Raw genomic sequence first — 19581 nt, 5'->3', positions numbered from 1 at the left:
ACATCTGGCAAGCGGGCAACAAATTTGATACGAAAGATGAATTTTTCATTCGTATTAATTGCACGTCCAGGAATAATATTTAAATAATACACTTTTAAAGGTTGTTAGGAACATGAGTTGTGGTGTAAATAATCTATAAATAAATAATAGTCTCCGTTACATGGACACTGTAGCACAAACAGCTGCATTTTATAAACTGTGTGGTCTGAAGTTCCTCTCTGCATTACCGGGTGTCCCAAAAAAGATATACAACTTTTAGTGGCTGTAACTCGAAAAGTAATAAAGTTAAAAAAATTGGAAGGTCAGGATTTGTTCCTTATGTTTTTTTCCATCTCTGTAGAGTCGCCAGACTGCACATTTGTGGTCATTTAAAAGCCTGTAGGATGGGTGGTGGCTGGAGGGTTCAATCACAGCCTCCAATATATAAATATCTCTTGATATTTTGCTAACTGCTTGCAGGAGATTTATAGGTCAGTTAGTCACGTCTTAGGTTAGGTTAAGGGTTCTAGCTCACCTTACTGATGTCCCAAGCTCCTTGAAACAGCAATATCTCTATACGGTGTTGAGTCCTCGACAGGCATAGTACAAATGGTACAATCTTCTGTTCAGTCATGACGAAACTAATAATAATTAAGAAAATAAAATTTAATACTGGCAGGGCTAGCTGATTGGTATAAAATATTATCTGCTCTACCAGTATACGCTGTATAATATATTGCTTGTTCTACCACTACAAGCTGTATAATATATTGTCTGCTCACTAGTATAATCTGTATAATATATCGTCTGTTCCATAGGAGCTGCGCGAGAGTTTCAACTACGGGCTCTTCTGCCCTCCGCAAAACGGACGCGCCGGCAAGTTCTTGGACGAAGAGCGGCCGCTGTCTGACTACCCGCAGTGTACCCCTCTGGGGTACTTGGAGGTACGTGTGGCTGCAGTGTGCTCCTCTGGGGTACTTGGAGGTACGTGTGGCTGCAGTGTACTCCTCTGGGGTACTTGGAGGTACGTTTGGCTGTAGTGTGCTCCTCTGGGGTACTTGGAGGTACGTGTGGCTGTAGTGTGCTCCTCTGGGGTACTTGGAGGTACTTGTGGCCGCTGTGTACTCCTCTGGGGTACTTGGAGGTACGTCTGATTTGCTGATATAACCTATCTTCTGACTGGAATATTTCAACTATTCAATGAACATGTAATATTTTAACTATTTAACGAACATGTAATATTTCAACTATTATTCATGTTTTAAATATTCAATGAACATGTAATAAGGTATAATGTAATATTTTAACTATTCAACGAACATGTCCGTGCAGCTGAAGTACAAGCGGCGCGTCTACAAGATGTTGAAGCTGGAAGAAAAAACTCTACGGGCGCTGCACTCCCGCGCTAACTTGCGGCGCTTCCTGGAGGCTGTGAAGGAAGGCAACGTGGAGAAGGTGGCCAAGATGTGCAGCAAGGGCTTGGACCCTAACTTCCATGACCCGGAAACTGGGGGTAAGTGCGTTAAAATTGTCCAATATTTGATTTTAGTCGTGGAATGGACCCAAATCCCCCGAATAGACCCATGATAGTTGGGGAAGACTTAAATCCCCTAACAAAAATCAAGGTATGATTGAGACTCTGCCACAGCCTCGCTATAGTTGGGGTAAGGTTATTATCAATGAATTATTGCAATTCATTTGTCGTAATGCTAAGGTAGAACCTGACACACAACAATTTATTGCAGTTCACCTGTCCTAATAATAACGTAGAACCCAACACATAACAATTTATTGCAATTCACCTGTCCTAAAGCTAACGTAGAGCCTGACTCTTAAAAGTTGATTTCCTAACGACATGTTGCTGACGCAGACACGCCCCTGACGGTGGCGGCGCGCGGTCACCTGAAGGTGCGCAAAGGTTGCGCCGCCATGTTGGTGGCACTCGTCAACGGCGGCGCCCTGCTGGACTACCGCACGAGGGAGGGGCTTACGGCCATGCACCGCGCCGTGCAGGCCGACAACCTGCAGGCTGTGCGCACGCTCCTGGGTACGGTGCTTGGCTGGATGTTTACTGCGATCTGATATTTGTTTTGCATTTGCATTATTGCATTCTGATCAACGCTTCATTACATCGTACGCGGAGCAAATATCATACTAAAGTATTATAATAGTTCACAAAACCGTGCCGTGTAAGCCGAAAACCTGCAAGCCGTGCGCACGCTTCTGGGTGCGATACTTAGCTGGATGTTTACTGTGATATAAGTACTTATTATATCATTATTATCAGTCTGCTATTATTATATTATTATTATATTATCAGTCTGCTTATATCGCAAGTTCACAAGGAATTTTAAAGCAAAGAAAACGCCAAGAAAATTCACCATATCGATGTTGACATATTCAATATCGATATGGTGAATTTTCTTAGCGTTTTCTTTGATTTTGAATTCCTTGTTTACTGCGATGTTTGTTTGTTTCTTATTGCATTTTGATCAACGCTTCATCACATCGTACGTGGAGCAAATGTCAAACTAAGATATTATGATAGTGCCCAGGTTGAATCATGCCACGCCACTGATACTTCACTCGATGCCTTAATGCATAATAATTAATTCCATCATTATCTATAATAAGAAACTGGTAAGGTCCCGAAGGTAGAAAGTCGGAACTTCTAAGATAATTAAGTACACTAAGGTTAGGGAGTGGCTAAGATACGACTGAAGGTGTGAGGCAAGTTTATTGGCCTAGTGCTGGAGATGAACTGACAAAGAGCAAAAAGGCTGTAAAAAGTTTGACACACGAATGAACTGTTTCTTAGGTGGTTTAATTCAAGAAGTCAGGCGGGACGTTGCTACAAAACGCTACTTACAATGCAATGCAATAGTTCTAAGCCTCTTACATCGCACGTGTAGCAAATAAGCCAAACATCAAACTAAGGTATTATGATAGTTCCCAGGTTGAATCTTGCCAAACCACTGATTCTTCACTTGATGCCTAATTGCATAATATTTTATTCCATCATTCTCCATAAGAAAAAACGCTACTTACAATGAAATGCAATAATTCTAAGCCTGATGTTGCCCTCGCAGACCTGGGTGCCTCTCCGAACTACAGAGACCATCGTGGCCTCACGCCGCTGTACTACTGCGTCACCTACGCCAAGGACCCGCTGGTGTGTGAGGCTCTACTGCACGACTACGCAGTTATTGGCGTAGCAGACCACCAGGGCTGGCAAGAGACGCATCAGGTGAGAAATGGCGTAACTATACGCACCAGGGCCTATACTTTCAAAAAAAGTTGAGAGATCATAAGTTCATCAGCCTATAATTGACGGCCCTTCAAGAAAAATCCACCAATCATAGACAAGAAAATAGAGCGTTAGTACTTACGTTCACTTAGCGAGTTTTGAATGTATGGCCCCAGGTGAGATATAGCGTAACAGTGTATAGCTTAAGTGTAAGAGGAGTGTTATGTTATATAGTGTAACAGGCATGTCGCTACAGTCCTGTTGGCTGTGGCAGGGGTGCAGTAACAGTAACTGCAACACTGTCAACTGTAACAGTAACTGCAACACTGTTAACTGTTACAGTAACTGCAACACTGTTCACTGTAACAGCAACTGCAACACTGTCAACTGTAACAGTAACTGCAACACTGTGTAACAGTAACTGCAACACTGTCAACTGTAACAGTAACTGCAACACTGTCAACTGTAACAGTAACTGCAACACTGTTCACTGTAACAGTAACTGCAAGACTGTTAACTGTAACAGTAACTGCAACACTGTTCACTGTAACAGTAACTGCAAGACTGTTAACTGTAACAGTAACTGCAACACTGTTAACAGTAACTGCAACACTGTCAACTGCAACACTGTTAACAGTAACTGCAACACTGTTAACAGTAACTGCAACACTGTTAACTGTAAAAGTAACTGCAATGCTGTTAATTATAACAGTAACTTCAACACTGTTAACAGCAACAGTGTTAACTGTAACACTAACTGCAACACTGTTAACTGTAACAGGCATGTCGCAACAAGCTGGTGCAACACCTGGAACACCTTCTGTTCTACGGTGCAGACCTAAACAGCCGCAACGCGTCAGGCAACACGCCCCTGCACGTCTGTGCTGTCAACAACCTCGAGGACTGCGCCCGAGTCCTGCTCTTCAGAGGCTGCGATAAGAACGCGCTTAACTTCGCTAATCAGAACCCATACCAAGTGGCAGTCATATCTGGCAACCTAGAACTTGCTGACATCATAAACAAACATCAGCCGGAGGATGTAGGTGAGTATGGTGCCTAGATGCTCTTTGTTGTAGGTAGGATGTAGGTGAGTGTGGTGCCTACATACTCTTTGTTGTCAGTAGGATGTAGGTGAGTATGGTGCCTACATACTCTTTGTTGTAGGTAGGATGTAGGGCAGTACGGTGCCTACATACTCTTTGTTGTAGGTAGGATGTAGTGGAGTGTGGTGCCTACTTACTCTTTGCTGTAGGTAGGATGTAGGGGAGTGTGGTGCTGCCTACACACTCTTTATTGTAGGTAGGATGTAGAGGAGTATGGTACTGCCTTTATACTCTTTATGATAATCTATGACCGTGAAGAGTGTTCACAAGTTGTATTACCCCACTCTTTATTAGAACATAAATACGAAAATATGATCGCTATTGCGACCGCATTATGTGATCGAATTTGAAAGTTCCAGCAATCCAGCATGCCAATAATAATGTCCACCTAATCAATGAAATAATATATGAAAACGACCAAGTGATCACCGGCCTTAGACTACAGTTATTTTATATAATGTCGCGAAGTTATATCATAGGGTGAAGAAATAACTTTGTAACAAACATTAATATATTAAACATTGCCCCTGTAAGTGCCCTTCAAGAGTCCCCCTCGCTACAACCCCCGGCGGCGGGTGTCGGGGGCGCCGCTCCTCAGGGCCACCAGCGACCCCAGACTTGAGAACCCCGGGGTCCTGAAGCCCCCCAGCCCCGCACCCTCGTCCAGGTAGGCACGGTTCATTTTACGATAACATAGCACAACACAACATAACATAACATAGTGATGACGGCGCTGAAGTGTAGGCCTGATCTTCCTACAGGAATATGTAGGAAGACAATATTCCTCTCATCAAATCCTGCTCGCCGCTCTTGATCAACAAGAGAAGTTTCCGGGACCCAATTTCCTCCTTCCCAGCTACTCACACCGCGCAGGAAATTAAACGGCAATTACATTACAACGGCATGGCTGTTATTCTAGTTGCTATGAACTCGAAAGAGAATTATTCATAATCTTCTCCTGAATTATAAGAAGTTATTCTTGTTGATTTGTGAAGGGTTTCTTTGTTCAGGTCGATACCGCCATTCAGTTCAGCGTCGTCGCTGAGCGAGGCGAGCACCGGCAGCGGCTCAACGTCTGCCAGCAACAACAGCAGCAACCCCGACCCCGACCCTCACCGTACGTCTGCTGACCCTGACCCTCACCGTACATCTGCAGACCCCGACCCTCACCGTACGTCTGCAGACCCCGACCCTCACCATACATCTGCTAGCAGCAATGCAGACCCCGACCCTCACCGTAAGTCCCCCAACAAAAACTTGCTCTCATTTAATGTATGACTGATGCGCATTGACATTAACTCTGTTTTCCGTGACCAGCGCTGCTATATTTCACCAATTTTTATTCCTCGTTACACGAATGCTATTTCTCCATTTACGGATGATACGTCATTAATTTTTCATCAACACTTCCTTATTGCACGACTGATACTTCCTTATCACTTCCGACTGATACTACCTTATCACTTCCGACTGATACTTACTTATCACTTCCGACTGATACTTCCTTATTACTTCAAACTGACACTTCTATATCACTTCCGACAGATACTTGCTTATCACTTCCGACGAATACTTTTCAGAATTCATTTAGTCCAGCGTTTGTAATGTTTCCTCTTCCAGTTAATCTAATCTAGGAAATTGTATCCAGCACTAGTCCAGCACTGGTAATGCCGTTCTTCAATCAGTCACTAGTTACTGTCCAGAGGCCATACTTTCAAAACTCGCTAAGTGAACGTAAGTATTTACGCTCTATTTTCTTGTCTATGATTGGTGGATTTTGCTTGAAAGGCCGTCAATGATTGGCCGATGAACTTACGATCTCTTAACATTTTTGAAAGTATAGGCCCGGTTTCATTTAGTTTTCTAATTTAAATTATTTATTGTAAGTGACGAGAGATGGCGGCCAGTCTGGAGGCGGTGTGACGGTAGAGGCGCTGAGCGACACAAGTAGCGGCGTCTGCTGCAGCTACCAGAGCAGTGCTGGTGACCAACCAGCCGTCAGACAGCAGCCTTCACACTACCAGGCATCCCACTACCAGACCTCACACTACCAGGCCTCGCACTACCAGGCCTCACACTACCAGGCCTCGCACTACCAGCCCTCGCACTACCAGCCCTCGGTAACAGCAGCGCATGTTTTCTATTCATTTTAAACAACAAATAGGAATCGGTGCGCTGTTAGAAAAAACGGTGCCACTGGCGTTCTAGTGGCCGGTCGCCCCGTGAAAATAAACTGTTTCGCCGTTTTTATCAGATGTTTTACGGATTTCTACTGTTAAGTTAGAATGAAAACGGCGACACAGTGTTTCTTTTCACTTGCCGACCGGCCACTGAAACGCCGGTAATAGCGTTAACGGTAATTTTTCTAACAGTGTGTGATGTAAAGATTTGTCAGCTCGAGGCAAATGAAAAGTGGTTATAACGCTACCATCATTCCTAAAAGAATGTTAGTTATCAGTACTTTTCACTTCCATATTAGATCAAACAGACATGCACTTATTGTTTCAGGTGATATTTAACTCTAATTGTGATAGAAGTGCAGCCGAATGTCCAGATGTTGTGAATTTTTAGTGCGACACTTGTTTTGTTGCAGCGCTAATACAATAGAATAGAAGTGTCAGCACTGAAGAAATTAGCCCATGGCCTGTTACCGATTCTTGAATTTTTCGTGACTTGATTCACAAGGGATCCGGCCTTTGGAACCTGATCTTTCCATAGCTGACGATTGATTGAGATAGCTGCTGGACTTATTGCCTGGTTCGTAATTTGCTAGGCATTTTAAGACTGAACATATGCTCCTGCGTAGCTTCGTCTAGTTTGTTCAAAAGTATAAGAGTATACCCAATAGAGGATCATATGATACGCTATTGGGTATACTTCTCTTACTGAGTCAGTGAACTAGGTGAGCTAATATTGACCATTGTTTGTTGGCACTCAATAAAACTTATAACTCACTAGTTATGTAACTAACATCTAATGTCGTAGAGTGAGCACTCAATAGAAGTTATAACTCACTAGTTATGTAACTAACATCTAATGTCGTAGAGTGAGCACGTCCACGAAGAGGACGAAGAGGCCACAAGTGAGGGTAGCGGCAGTGAGGGTAGCGGCAGCAGTGAAGGTAGCGCCATGACGTACGATGTGGGCGCCCTCGTGGTGTGTGTACGACAACACGCCGAGCCCAACCAGCTTGTGCTCAACCTCGGCGACATAGTGCAAGGTTAGTGCAATATTGTTATCTGGAAAAGAATATTGTTATCTGGAAAACAATATTGTTAGCAGAAAAACAACTTTCCCAGATGTTATTTGAGTATTGTCTAACTTTGCTCCGTTTGCTTCTATATATATATTTTTTCTTTTATTTGAGTAGATTAAAGGCGATGTACAATTTAGTGATTTTTACAATGTTTTGCGGGCGCTGGTAAGCGAGAATGACGCTTTTAAGTGAAAATGTATTGGGCATCTACAACTGTTGGAGGCAAACAGGATTCGCCTTGGAAATTTGTGGTGTAAACTTGTGATATTCTATTGGGTATAAATTTTTATTCCACTGATTTTATTAAGCAAATTTTAATAACAATACCGATAACGCAATAACGCAACAGCTACAGATAACGCAATAACGAACGCAGATATTCTCAATGATATTCTCGTGATATTCGCTCGTTTATTCTCTCTGGTGACGGTCTGAGCCGAGTATTTCTCTGTATTATAAGTATTGAGTATATCATATGTGTATAAGAGTATCCTCTACAGTGTCGGTCTGAGCCGAGTATTTCTCTGAGTGCAGTGACGGGCAGCACAGACGAGGGTCTGCTGGAGGGCACGACGCGAGGGCAGACCGGCACCTTCCCGCCGGCCTGCGTACAGCCCGCGCGGACCCGCGGCCTGGCCCCCCGCACACAGGGCCATGGCCGCCACGGTCCAGAGATGGGGCCCACACCAGCCAGGGGCCCGCAACCCGTGGGGCCCGCACCATCTAGTGCCCTGCAACCCGTGGGGCCTGCCCCTTCCAGTGCCCCGCAACCCGTGGGGCCAACTTCTTCCAGTGGCATGCACTACGGCACGACACCGCGCACGAAAAAACCTCAGTGAGTTCACTTAGTCTGCTGACACCTAGACGGTGCTAGTGTAGTGCTAGTGTAGACGTTGCTAGTGTAGACGGTGCTAGTGTAGACGGTGCTAGTGTAGTGCTAGTGTAGACGGTGCTAGTGTAGTGCTAGTGTAGACGTTGCTAGTGTAGACGGTGCTAGTGTAGACGGTGCTAGTGTAGTGCTAGCGTAGACGGTGCTAGTGTAGTCNNNTAGACGGTGCTAGTGTAGACGGTGCTAGTGTAGACGGTGCTTGTGTAGACGGTGCTAGTGTAGACGGTGCTAGTGTAGACGGTGCTAGTGTAGACGGTGCTAGTGTAGACGGTGCTAGTGCGTCTAGACTTTGCGTTACAAACGTGCCCTCATTTGGTACACCAATCAGTTACTACTTAACCTTCGTTTGTGTTTGAAAGATTTATTGTGCGCGATAAACTTGATGTAATATTTCCAGACTGTTTGTATGAGGCAGGTCTCTTTCATCTTGAAGGATGCTTTGTTTCACAGTTTTACGTAAGCCAGTTTCCGTTACTGCTCATGTTGCTCTGTGTTGGCAGGATGCCCCTGGGTCGCACGGTTGTCCTGCACCAGACACTAAACATGCTCTGTGTTGGCAGGATGCCCCTGGGGCGCACGGTTGTCCTGCACCAGACACTAAACATGCTCTGTGTTTGCAGGATGCCCCTGGGGCGCACGGTTGTCCTGCACCGCGGTAAGAAAGGCTTTGGTTTTGTTCTGCGCGGGGCGAAGGCGACGTCTCCCCTCATGGACCGCCTGGCAGACAAGGGGGCGGTCGCCCTGCAGTACCTCGATGACGTCGACCCCGGCGGCGTTGCAGATCTTGCCGGCTTGCGACGCGGGGATTACTTGCTCAAGGTGACGCAGTAGTGAACGAATATCCTGATCTATTAAAGCTAAGATAAGTTGTATTCTGGAAAATCTATTCTTCACAATGTGACTTTAATCGTCGGCTTACAACTACGATTTACCTGCGCCTCTTTTCATGCACTGCAACCCGTTATCCTGATAAAGGGAACGGTTGTGGATGAAGTGAGCAGAGTAAGTGCAGAGCGCCGTATTCATAAGTAAGTGCAGAGCGCCGTATTCATAAGTAAGTGCAGAGCGCCGTATTCATAAGTAAGTGCAGAGCGCCGTATTCATAAGTAAGTGCAGAGCGCCGTATTATTACAGAGTTGTTATCAATTATCCACGCTGTTTTTCAGTACTGATAACCTAATGACATCACATCGAGCAGTTCGAACTGAACCGAAAAATTAATTACTTTTGGAGTTACATTTGCAATTCACATCTGCTTTCTTATTTTTGTATAATAATGGTTTCTATAATAATTATGATCTCAATCTGTTCCGATGTAAGACTACTGCTAACATTTAATATGCGGATAAAACATATATACATAGAACATATGTATTTACAACATACAACATATGCATATATAACATATGTACATACATGATGAATGGTGCGTTCTTGCGACGTGCACAAGGAAGTCTGAACTCATTTCATTGCTGCCATAATTATTTTTAATGAAGTCAAAAAGTGAAGTCATTGAGAAGTAATTTTATTAATATTTAGCAATGAATTAGCATCACAACAGCTGCCATGAATATACCTGCCCCACATGGATGCATCAAGACTATATAGGCTGTGCAAAACTTCTGCCATCAATGGTAATTAAATGGTACATTCATGGTAATTAAATGGTACAATGGTAACCATAGGTTAAAATGGTAACTATAAGTTACAATGGTAACCAAATACTACATGGTCCCACAGATCAACGGAGAGGACGTGTCTGGGGCGTCCCACGAGCACGTCGTGTCCCTCATCCGCCGCAGCGCAGACCTCGTCGAGATGACGGTGGTGACGCCGGGGCTGCAGACCCTCGTGCAGCCTACATCCTTCAGCCCTCAGACCCCTTATCTGAGTGCTGCAGCTCGAGGGTCCCAGACCCTGCCACGCAAACTTAACTTTTGTGAGTGTCTTGGTCTGGAACTTAGGGTTGTGTTAGGGGCTAGGGTCATGTTAGGGGCTAGGGTTATGTTAGGGGCTAGGGTCATGTTAGGGGCTAGGGTCATGTTAGGGGCTAGGGTCGTTAGGGGTTCGTGTATGATTAGCTATTATGATTTATTTTTCACATGCCATCTCACTGGTTTACTAATTACGAATCTTTAAAAATTTGTTTATTGGCATCATTTATTGCAAAGATAAATTTTATTTATTGGTAACTGGAAGAAAAGTGCTGATGGTGAAACAGTAAACAGCCAAATATATCATGAACAATTCTACCGAAGCAGACATTAGCTTTTTCGAAATTACTAGAGCTGGAAATAAAACAGTTAATTTTTCATCTGAAAAATATTTTAGTTTATTGTAAGAGTCCTTCGATACCTTGAGGAAGGGCGACCACTGGCCAAAAATTGCTGTGCCGTGAAGCGTCAACATGAATTTGAATAAAAATTGTCTACATTTTGTCGAATTACTTAGTAACATATTTATTTTTTCATATTTCCATATTTGTATTTATTGTCTATCAATCATAGGAATGGTAAAAGAAAATGCTTATATCTTTATTAAATAAAGTTTTAACATAATGCCTCAGCTCGGTCGCTGTCGCACAGCAACGCTCCCCCAGCGCCCCCGCCCCGGGACCCGAGCACAAGTCTGAGCGTGGGACGCGCGCGGGCCCGCAGTGTTGTGGGCAGCCTGCAGCAGCACAGTGCTGGTAACTTGTCATAAATGTTACGATATTATGAGTTATTTAGCTCCCTAGGCTCCTTTATAATAAGCATCCCTCAGCAAGACAGACATTTTTTTATTTGCCTCTCCATTGCCTAACTTCTCACAAATGTTACGATATTATGAGTTATTTAGCTCCCTAGGCTCCTTTATAATAAGCATCCCTCAGCAAGACAGGCATATTTTTTATTGCCTCTCCCTTATTTTCAAGAGGCTCGTATCTCAGTTTAATTTTTCTAACGTTCACTAAAAAGTGTTGAGGTCCATGTTCACTAACGTTGATATCATTGCTTACAATGATCGTCTCTTGGATTAGCATGCAACATGTTATCGTCATGTCACGATCACATGAACTGGGTAATATGAGCGAAATAGTGAAGGAAAGAGGTCATTATAAGGGCGGCACTGCAAGTTGTTCGAGAATGTGACATGATTATGCCTTGCAATGACTGAAATATCTTACTTCTGTTTGATAATGTGACATGATTATGCCCTGCAATGACTGAAATATCTTACTTCTGTTTGAGAATGTGAATGTGTGTAAGGATCTTACTCCACTCCTAAGTGAAGTTGTTCAGGAGGTCCTTACAGTTAAGGCTCGAGGGCACGCAGCACTAACTAAAGAGAACGCTCCTCGTTCTGTATGAACAATTCAATTAACTTTTTTAGATTCGTTTGCATTCAGCGATCAAGGTTCATCAATCACACACAACAACAAATTTTTCCTTCGATTTATCACTATCATCTGTTATCAGTCTAACCTCTTAACAATGTAAGTTTATTGAACTTCATTTTTACTCTTCATTGTGAACATGAATGCAATATCAGTCTTACCTCTTAAAAATATAGGTTTATTCACTATGAACTTCATTGCTACTCTTCGTTGTGAACATGAATGCAATATCAGTCTAACCTCTTAAAAATAAGGTTTATTTACTATGAACATCATTGCTACCCATCATTATGAACATGAATGCAATTCGTGGGCCCACGTTAAGCCCTGAACCGCCTTCAGATGGCTCGGAGAACCTCTCCTCTTGCTCGCCCTCATACGCGCCCAAGCTTGCCTCCATCAAAGCTCGTCCTTCCTCTGCACTTCGCATGACCGCCTCGCAAGTCGAGGAGTTCATTTCTGCTCAGAAATTCGTTGGTTCGCTTCCCCCGTCCCCTAGCAACTCCGCATCCGATACGCGGTCTCCTCGGGTCTATGCCAGCGTCGCTGAAATGAAGAAAGCTAAGGTCCGGAGGATACCGTAATTTTTGACTATTCGTGAAAAAGTTATTAAATATCCGACAAATATTCTATGTGTATAAGAAGGTGCCGTAATTTAATTAGATTTGTTCGAATTTGGTGCATTGTTTATCATTTCACCGGTATCTGTAGCGTATCAGTTCGTGTGGAATTAACTGAACTTGTGGCTTTAACATATTACTAAATGAGCAACATTTATATCAAATTTAAAACAAATGCTAAGGTTGATTTCAAGTTGACCTCATTCTATTTATGAGAGATTTTAATGAAAGATGAAAGATTACTTAAAGTTTTCTACCTTCAGGCACTTCGTTCTCGACCACCCGCCGACTCGCGGCTCCACAAGGCGTTTCACTCGACGCCAGACCTCACACCAGAGACCAACCGTTCCTCCACAGCCTCAGACGACCCGTCCACAGACCTCAGCCTCCAGTCTCTCCCTGGACACAACTTGACTCTCCTACATTCACGTCGTTCTATGGTAGAACCTCAGGCGGCGGTATATTCCGCCTCTAGTCAGGCATCTTATTTGAGACACACACCTCTATACGATGGCGCAATGCATGGCAGTTTAGATCACAGGCGACTCAAGAGATCGCAGTCTGCTATTAATCCTTGTCAACTTCTGCGAGATGACGGAACAATTTCCCCCGTTTCCGGGGCTGGACAAGTTGTAAAGGTAGACATAAGCCGTTCAAGCAGCGAATATGCAAGCGTAGCTCAAAGTGTAAACAAGCCTGCAGATTTAGAATCGTGTCCCACTTCTCCGGGAATCATGTCTAGCTTTAGACCCTCAGATTCAGCCAAACTCTATGCATCTCCTGAAGAAATTAAAAGCGTAGGATATCGTAACCCACAAATGCTTGCTCAACTCAACCGGGTAAAGAACAATAACTACGCTACGTCCGCCAGATCTCAGAGTCTACCTCCCACTACCAGCAGACCGCCCTTGTCGCGGGTACCGTCTCATCCTTACGCTGATCCCATTGATACCAATTCATCGTTGCCCAGCAGTAGCAGCCCAATTGATGGCGACGACTTGCCACTTCCACCGCCGCCGCCGGAGGAAGAGCTCATTACTTACGCTCTGCCACTGAGTAACCGAGCTGTAAATGTGTCAAAAGTTATGACCACTTCGTGTATAGTCGATAAATCTGATCATTTAGACAATATTAACAAGCAGATGAGCGCTTCCTTCTCTGGAACTAGTTCATACGAACATTTTACGAGCAATGATGTGGAAAGCTCTGAAGAAGAAAGTACTCATAACTCTCAATGTGACGATGAGCAGAATCCACGAACATTGAAGCGCAAGAAACACTCGGTAGCGTTTGCTCCGAGTTCCGTCAAGTCAACGGACAATAACCAACCTAAAGAATCCTCTCACTATGCTGCCCCCGTACATGCCAGCCCAAACTCTAAAGCAGTTGTACTTCCGTCAAAAACAATTCCAGTGTCGCAGGCTGAAAATTTCAGCGATCTAATTGCCAAGAAAGCCGAAGAAAGAAGGGCGAGGCTAGAAAACAGCGGAAATTCGACTCCCTGTTCCACAAACTCCAGCCCCAAGAGAAATAGTTCTCAAGTCAAAGCAAATTTGGGACTTTCAGACGCTATTTTAGAATCTGCTCTTTTCAACAAACAGAAAGTTTCGAATGGCGGTAACACAGGCGATGCGCTTGACAACGCAGGTTCCATCACTAATATTCTTCAAAAAATGAGAAATTCCATGTCTTGCCCCAGCGAATTCCCATTGCAAAAAGAAGACAATTCCTCCAGTGATCTCAGTTCAGACCAAGAAATTCAACCAGGTGAATCATTTGTAACTGTTATAAATACGGAATCGAGTGCAATCTCTGAAGCAAAGCAAAATGTGGCCGTGTTCAAGACTAACTCGATTGAAGATTATTCCGTGTCATCTGAAAGCTCTGAAGACGCCAGTGACAGAACATGTATTTTGACGAACGATAGAACTGAAGCAGGGCAGGTGACAGAGAGTGCACTTATTCCGCCAAATAAAAAACTAGGCACACGATCTAAAAATATCACACCAGTTTCAAAACTTCCTGTTCCTCTTGCAACCCAATCGCCTCCAGTGACAGCTCAAAAGAACTGCACACCTATGGCGATCACTAGCGACCTTCTCAGTTCAAATTACCGTTCGTCTAATCAACTTCCTGCTTCTCATCCTCTATCAACGTCCCAGCCGCTCCCCGGACATCTTCAGGGAGCTGTTCATCCTTCCAACACACACGTTGGACAAGCTAAGTTTTCCACTCTACAGCGACCTCAATCAAATTCAAAGAGGTTCACTAAAGCCAACAGTGATCAACCATCTAGTCAACATTCTTCAGGTGATGGTATTTTAATTCGCACTCGATCGATTAATAGAGATGACCTGAATCTCAATTCAGGAACGGTAACTCTAGATCGGCATTCGTATCAAGGCAGTCGAGGTAACAACACTTCCGGCAAAACTGAATACGAACGAAGCATTGATGAGAGTCTGCAGCTCATTAGGATGCATATGAATTCACTGAATGAAGTAAATTCGTTGGCAGGAATCAAAGCTTCGCATCCTTTAAATGAGAATCTGAGAGAGACCAAATCGCTCTCGCCAAACGCAAACAAAAATGGAGCAGATGCAGAGGAAGTGCTTGCGCCTCCACCTCAATTCTCGGACACTTCAGGATTTCGTAGCAACGAGGCTACCGCTAGCAAAAGCAAAGCATCAATGTTCAAAGAAGCTGAGGAAGGCAGCGAGATGCCAATACATGTGTATAAGCGAAGCAATAGAAGAGTAGAAGAAGAATTTGCGGCGAGATCCGATGACGACCGCACTTTTAGGTATAAGACTCTCGATGAGTGGAACACAAAAGACACCACTGATTGGCTCGAGTCTTTATTCATGCCAGAATATAAGGACTCGTTCGAAACCAAGCAGATAGATGGTACAAAACTGTTGAAAATAAACAATGAATCTCTTATCAACCTTGGAGTGCGCCGCGTTGGACACCGGGTAAACATGGAGAAATCTTTGAAGCGTTATAGGCCTGTTGAAAGAATCGATCTATAATTTCCGGACTCCCAGTCGATCTACCTCAAAGAGAAAATAATAGGTAGGAACTTTGCGAAAAGGGAAATGGTGTTGAAATATAGTACGACTTTTCTCTCCATTGCTGTGTTTGCGTGGCATTCGACTGCTTATGTAGGAAGTAGTCGAATAGGCGTGAACGTCTTTGTGAGTGAAGTACTAGTGTTTGGATCCTTATTCATACATTCAGTGAAGAAAAACACTCCACGAAAGAAACTACCTTAAACTTCTCGTCCTTGTACATATACGGTAGGTGAGGCGTTGTAAAGTGCTGTATCTATACTGCTTTCTTATTAGACATTTGAGTTAAATGTGTTTATTTAAGATATTCAGTATTTGAATTTTGTGTGTTTAATAATTTTTTTTTATTTTGTGAAGTTTTTGACGAGATATGCCATTAGTTATCAAGACGCAGCTCTTGGTTTCGAGTGGAGCTTTGTTATGTCCATCTGAAGTGAAATGCCTTTTCTTCTATAATTAATCGCATTCAATGATGAATCACGAACTACAGATTGACAACTATCAGCCTACTAGTGTTTTATTTGACTATATAGGTAGGCGCTTTGAAAGTCGAGAACGAACTACTAATAATATGAGGAAAGGAAAATACTTACTTCTGCCTAGGATTATAATTTTCAGTGTTTTGGGTCTCGTTTGGCTACATATTATTAGTAGGTATTCGTGGCCGGGTTCACTTGTTGGCTTCTGTGCAATAATTGTTTGAAAATGTTATATGGTTGTCCCCACCTATTGATGTTTGTGCTCCGTCTTCTTCCATACTCTCTCACAACCGAAATTTGCTATTTAAAATTGGTTTACTTAGCTTCTGAAATCCAACAGAATTGTTTTCCTTTTGATTGCTTATAATTCATCGAAAACATTTGGCTTGGCCCGCTGTTTGTTTTGTCCCTGGCCTCACTTGCAGCGGCAATTAGTGAAGAAATAAAACATCGTATGAACGTAAATAAAACATCGTGTGAACGTTGTAACTCCCGGAAATCCCACTTCTATGTCGTCCAGCCTCATTTAATGTAGTTGTCAACCTCGGTTATTATAACACCTTAAACCCTTCTGAACTTGTGTCCTGGAATCTTTGGCTACGGCTGCTAGATCTATTATTTGTTTGTGCAGTTCATCTAGATGGTTCTTGTGGTATACATTTGCTGCTCAATTAAAGTGTAAAGTTTAGAATTGACAACGACCGAACGTCCACGCTAGTCCCATACAAATCGCGCCTGTTCCCTAAACGTCCTAAGCGATGTCGACCTATCGAGTGTCCATCATCTGCCATTAATTAAAGATTGATTTCTAATTTTTTGATTCAGTTGCATAGCCATGTTTAAGATAATAATATTGATAGACTTACTCCAAAAATCCGACCGAAAGTGCGATAAATAAATGATTCAGAGTATGCAATGTTACCAATATTCGAAGTATGATTTATTCAGATCCTATTGATTATTCTTTAGCAATAAGTGCGTTAAGAGTTCGGTTCAATCATTCCACATGTCTTAATGCTGTTATTTAACTGGTGAATTTGATAAACTTGCGAAGAGTTTCATCTTTGTCACCATTATCATAATATTGAATTTTTAGACTAATATTCAACAATTTGTTTGAATTCTGTTGAGCTTGAAGATTTCATAAGTTTTTTTGCAGGATATAAAAACTTGCCACTGCCTTGTTATGTCATAGAAGTGTTCACACATTCGTTTCTACAGCTCTAATAAGGACGGTTTTGAACTTCCTTCAGAGCTGAAGCTAGATGGCGCTGCAAAAATTACGGCATTAGAATTAAATGTATTCAGGACATTAACAGTTTCTACACATGATCAAAATCGCCAGAATCATGTCATATAGAATTAAATAATTTATCCTTTTCAGTTGCAGATAATAGTGTTCGTTTCTAAATCGGGAAGTCGTCCCCTGCAAATATCGAATCAAAAGTTTCTTTGTAAACATGGTTGTGGGTAAAGTAAACATTTGTTTTGTCGTAGTGGGGCGAAATAAATGTTGTATTTGTTGAAATTCTTTCGAGACAAAAATCGATTGGCTATTATTAAGAAAAAAATGCGGGCTCCTATGATATGAGGGTGCAGTCATAGTAAATTATTATTTAGCCTGCATCACATTAAGGAGGTTTTTCAGGATTAGCGTTGAGCTGGAATTAGAGACCAAAAGCTTCGTCTCTGGCCAGCACCTTTAAACTTTTGTACAATCTAGTCTTTCCCCTGTAAACCTACAATAATAAATGATTTCAAAATATATTCTTCTATTATTCAATAATTTCAAATAATCATTCCGACTGCAAGTGAAGAAGTTATTTTTCGTCCCTGAAGATATTGTTGGCGCTCCGAGTATGAACGCGTTCAAGAACAGACTAGACAAGGCCATACAGGAGCACATGTTTAGTCTTAAAATGCCTCGTATCCTACGGAACAACTGATATCTAGAAGCGATTTTAAACCTACAGTCCGTTGAAAAGATTTGATCAAAAGGCCAGTCTAGCCAACAAAAGTACAAGAATCGGCGACAGGCCTATTCAGGCCTATTCTTCAATGCAGACGATACTATACTACTATACTACAGGTATAGGCTAAGACGTCGACCGTTTGGTCGGAGAAGTTCTAACGCTAATAACATTGCTGCGTGAGTACTTTGTCTGGAGCGTTATTGCGAGTAGGTACTAAGGTTCCCAGCCCATTTATAGACTTCGTACTTTCGTTCACCGGGTTCTTGTCCTCTGACACATACAGTGGGGGGAAATAAATATTCGTACACTTGAAAAATCGTATTTTAATGTATGTAAGTACACAAACTTAACAGGAAAAGTGATTTAAATTATGTATAGAGACGCATAGTATTCAAAAATACTATCAAAAGAAATTAAATCTCAATGCAACAAAAAACATACTATGCGTCTCTATACATAATTTAAATCACTTTTCCTGTTAAGTTTGTGTACTTACATACATTAAAATACGATTTTTCAAGTGTACGAATATTTATTTCCCCCCACTGTATGCTGTATAAGCTGTCGACTCAGCGCTTGAGGCAAGCTCTCAGTGACACAGTGGACTCAAAGCTAACTAGGTATGGTAGGTTTTTATCCACAAACTACTTCCGGACAATTTTGTGTCAAAATAATTCGAATAATAGCAGACGACAAGAATTAGCGGCAATTTTCGAGTCCGATCGTGCCTTTCAATGTCTCCAATATAAACGTAAGCCGCGTAGAAAAAAAGTGATCGCATTAATCCAATTTGTTATTAAATTCATCAATTCAAATCAAATTTGTTATTAAATTCATCAATTCAAATCAATTAAACCAACCTAATTGGAGATGGGTGCTGAGTGTGATACGTGCTGCATCATCATAAGGACCTTCATCTGGTCCATTAAATTTGTCATGGCAATGATTTGTATCACATTATAGTATTATCATGTACCATACCCTAGATGCAGAAGCGATGAAGCAGTTGTTCGTTGCTGTCATTCACCCGAACCTAGAGTTTGGAAACGTTGTGTGGTCACCGAAATCTGAAAAGGAAAAAAATTTAATAGTGAGTGTTCAAAGATGTGCAACAAGAATAGTTCCGGGCTTGAAAGGCAAGTCCTATGATGAAAGATTAAAGATTATGAAGCTTCCAAGCCTCAGTTATCGACGTCTGCGTGGGGAACTCATTGAAGCATACAAGTATACTCATGGCTTATATATACAAGGTCCCAGAAGGATTACTAGAATTTGAAACAAGAACCAGCACCAGGGGCCACGGCTATAAACTAAAATAACTGCGTTGTAACACATCCACGCGACAACATTTCTTCTCGCTTCGAGTCACCGGCATGTGGAACAGCCTCCCTGATAGCATCGTTGACGCTCCGAGTAAAATGCCTTCAAGAACAGACTAGACGAAGCTATGCAGGAGCATATGTTCAGTCTTAAAATGCCTAGCAGATTACGGAGCAGGCAATAAGTCCAGCAGCTATCTCAATCAATCGTCAGCTATGGAAAGATCGGGTTCCAAAGGCCGGATCCCTTGTGAATCAAGTCACGAAAA

The 19581-nt window shown here is 42.6% G+C and overlaps 1 protein-coding gene across 1 annotated transcript in view; it reads left to right on the top strand.

Annotated features, from left to right (window-relative positions):
• Positions 1-17803, top strand: part of LOC108672362 — a 30892-nt gene extending 13089 nt beyond the window's left edge. Inside the window, exons 3-17 of the mRNA XM_018160007.2 lie at positions 798-923; positions 1312-1492; positions 1850-2026; positions 3069-3226; positions 4008-4269; positions 4864-4996; positions 5340-5566; positions 6217-6449; positions 7375-7549; positions 8120-8420; positions 9095-9293; positions 10215-10413; positions 11041-11163; positions 12193-12416; positions 12734-17803. Of these exons, the coding sequence (XP_018015496.2) occupies positions 798-923; positions 1312-1492; positions 1850-2026; positions 3069-3226; positions 4008-4269; positions 4864-4996; positions 5340-5566; positions 6217-6449; positions 7375-7549; positions 8120-8420; positions 9095-9293; positions 10215-10413; positions 11041-11163; positions 12193-12416; positions 12734-15502 (5487 nt within the window). The 3' untranslated portion in view covers positions 15503-17803. The remainder of the gene's footprint in view (positions 1-797; positions 924-1311; positions 1493-1849; positions 2027-3068; positions 3227-4007; positions 4270-4863; positions 4997-5339; positions 5567-6216; positions 6450-7374; positions 7550-8119; positions 8421-9094; positions 9294-10214; positions 10414-11040; positions 11164-12192; positions 12417-12733) is intronic.
• The last annotated feature ends 1778 nt before the right edge of the window (positions 17804-19581 follow it).

Source organism: Hyalella azteca, unplaced genomic scaffold, assembly GCF_000764305.2.
Source record: "Hyalella azteca isolate HAZT.00-mixed unplaced genomic scaffold, Hazt_2.0.2 contig16788, whole genome shotgun sequence".
Lineage (NCBI taxonomy): Eukaryota > Metazoa > Arthropoda > Malacostraca > Amphipoda > Hyalellidae > Hyalella > Hyalella azteca.
The sequence above is the reverse complement of the archived record's forward strand: the minus strand, read 5'-3'. Positions and strand labels throughout refer to the sequence as shown.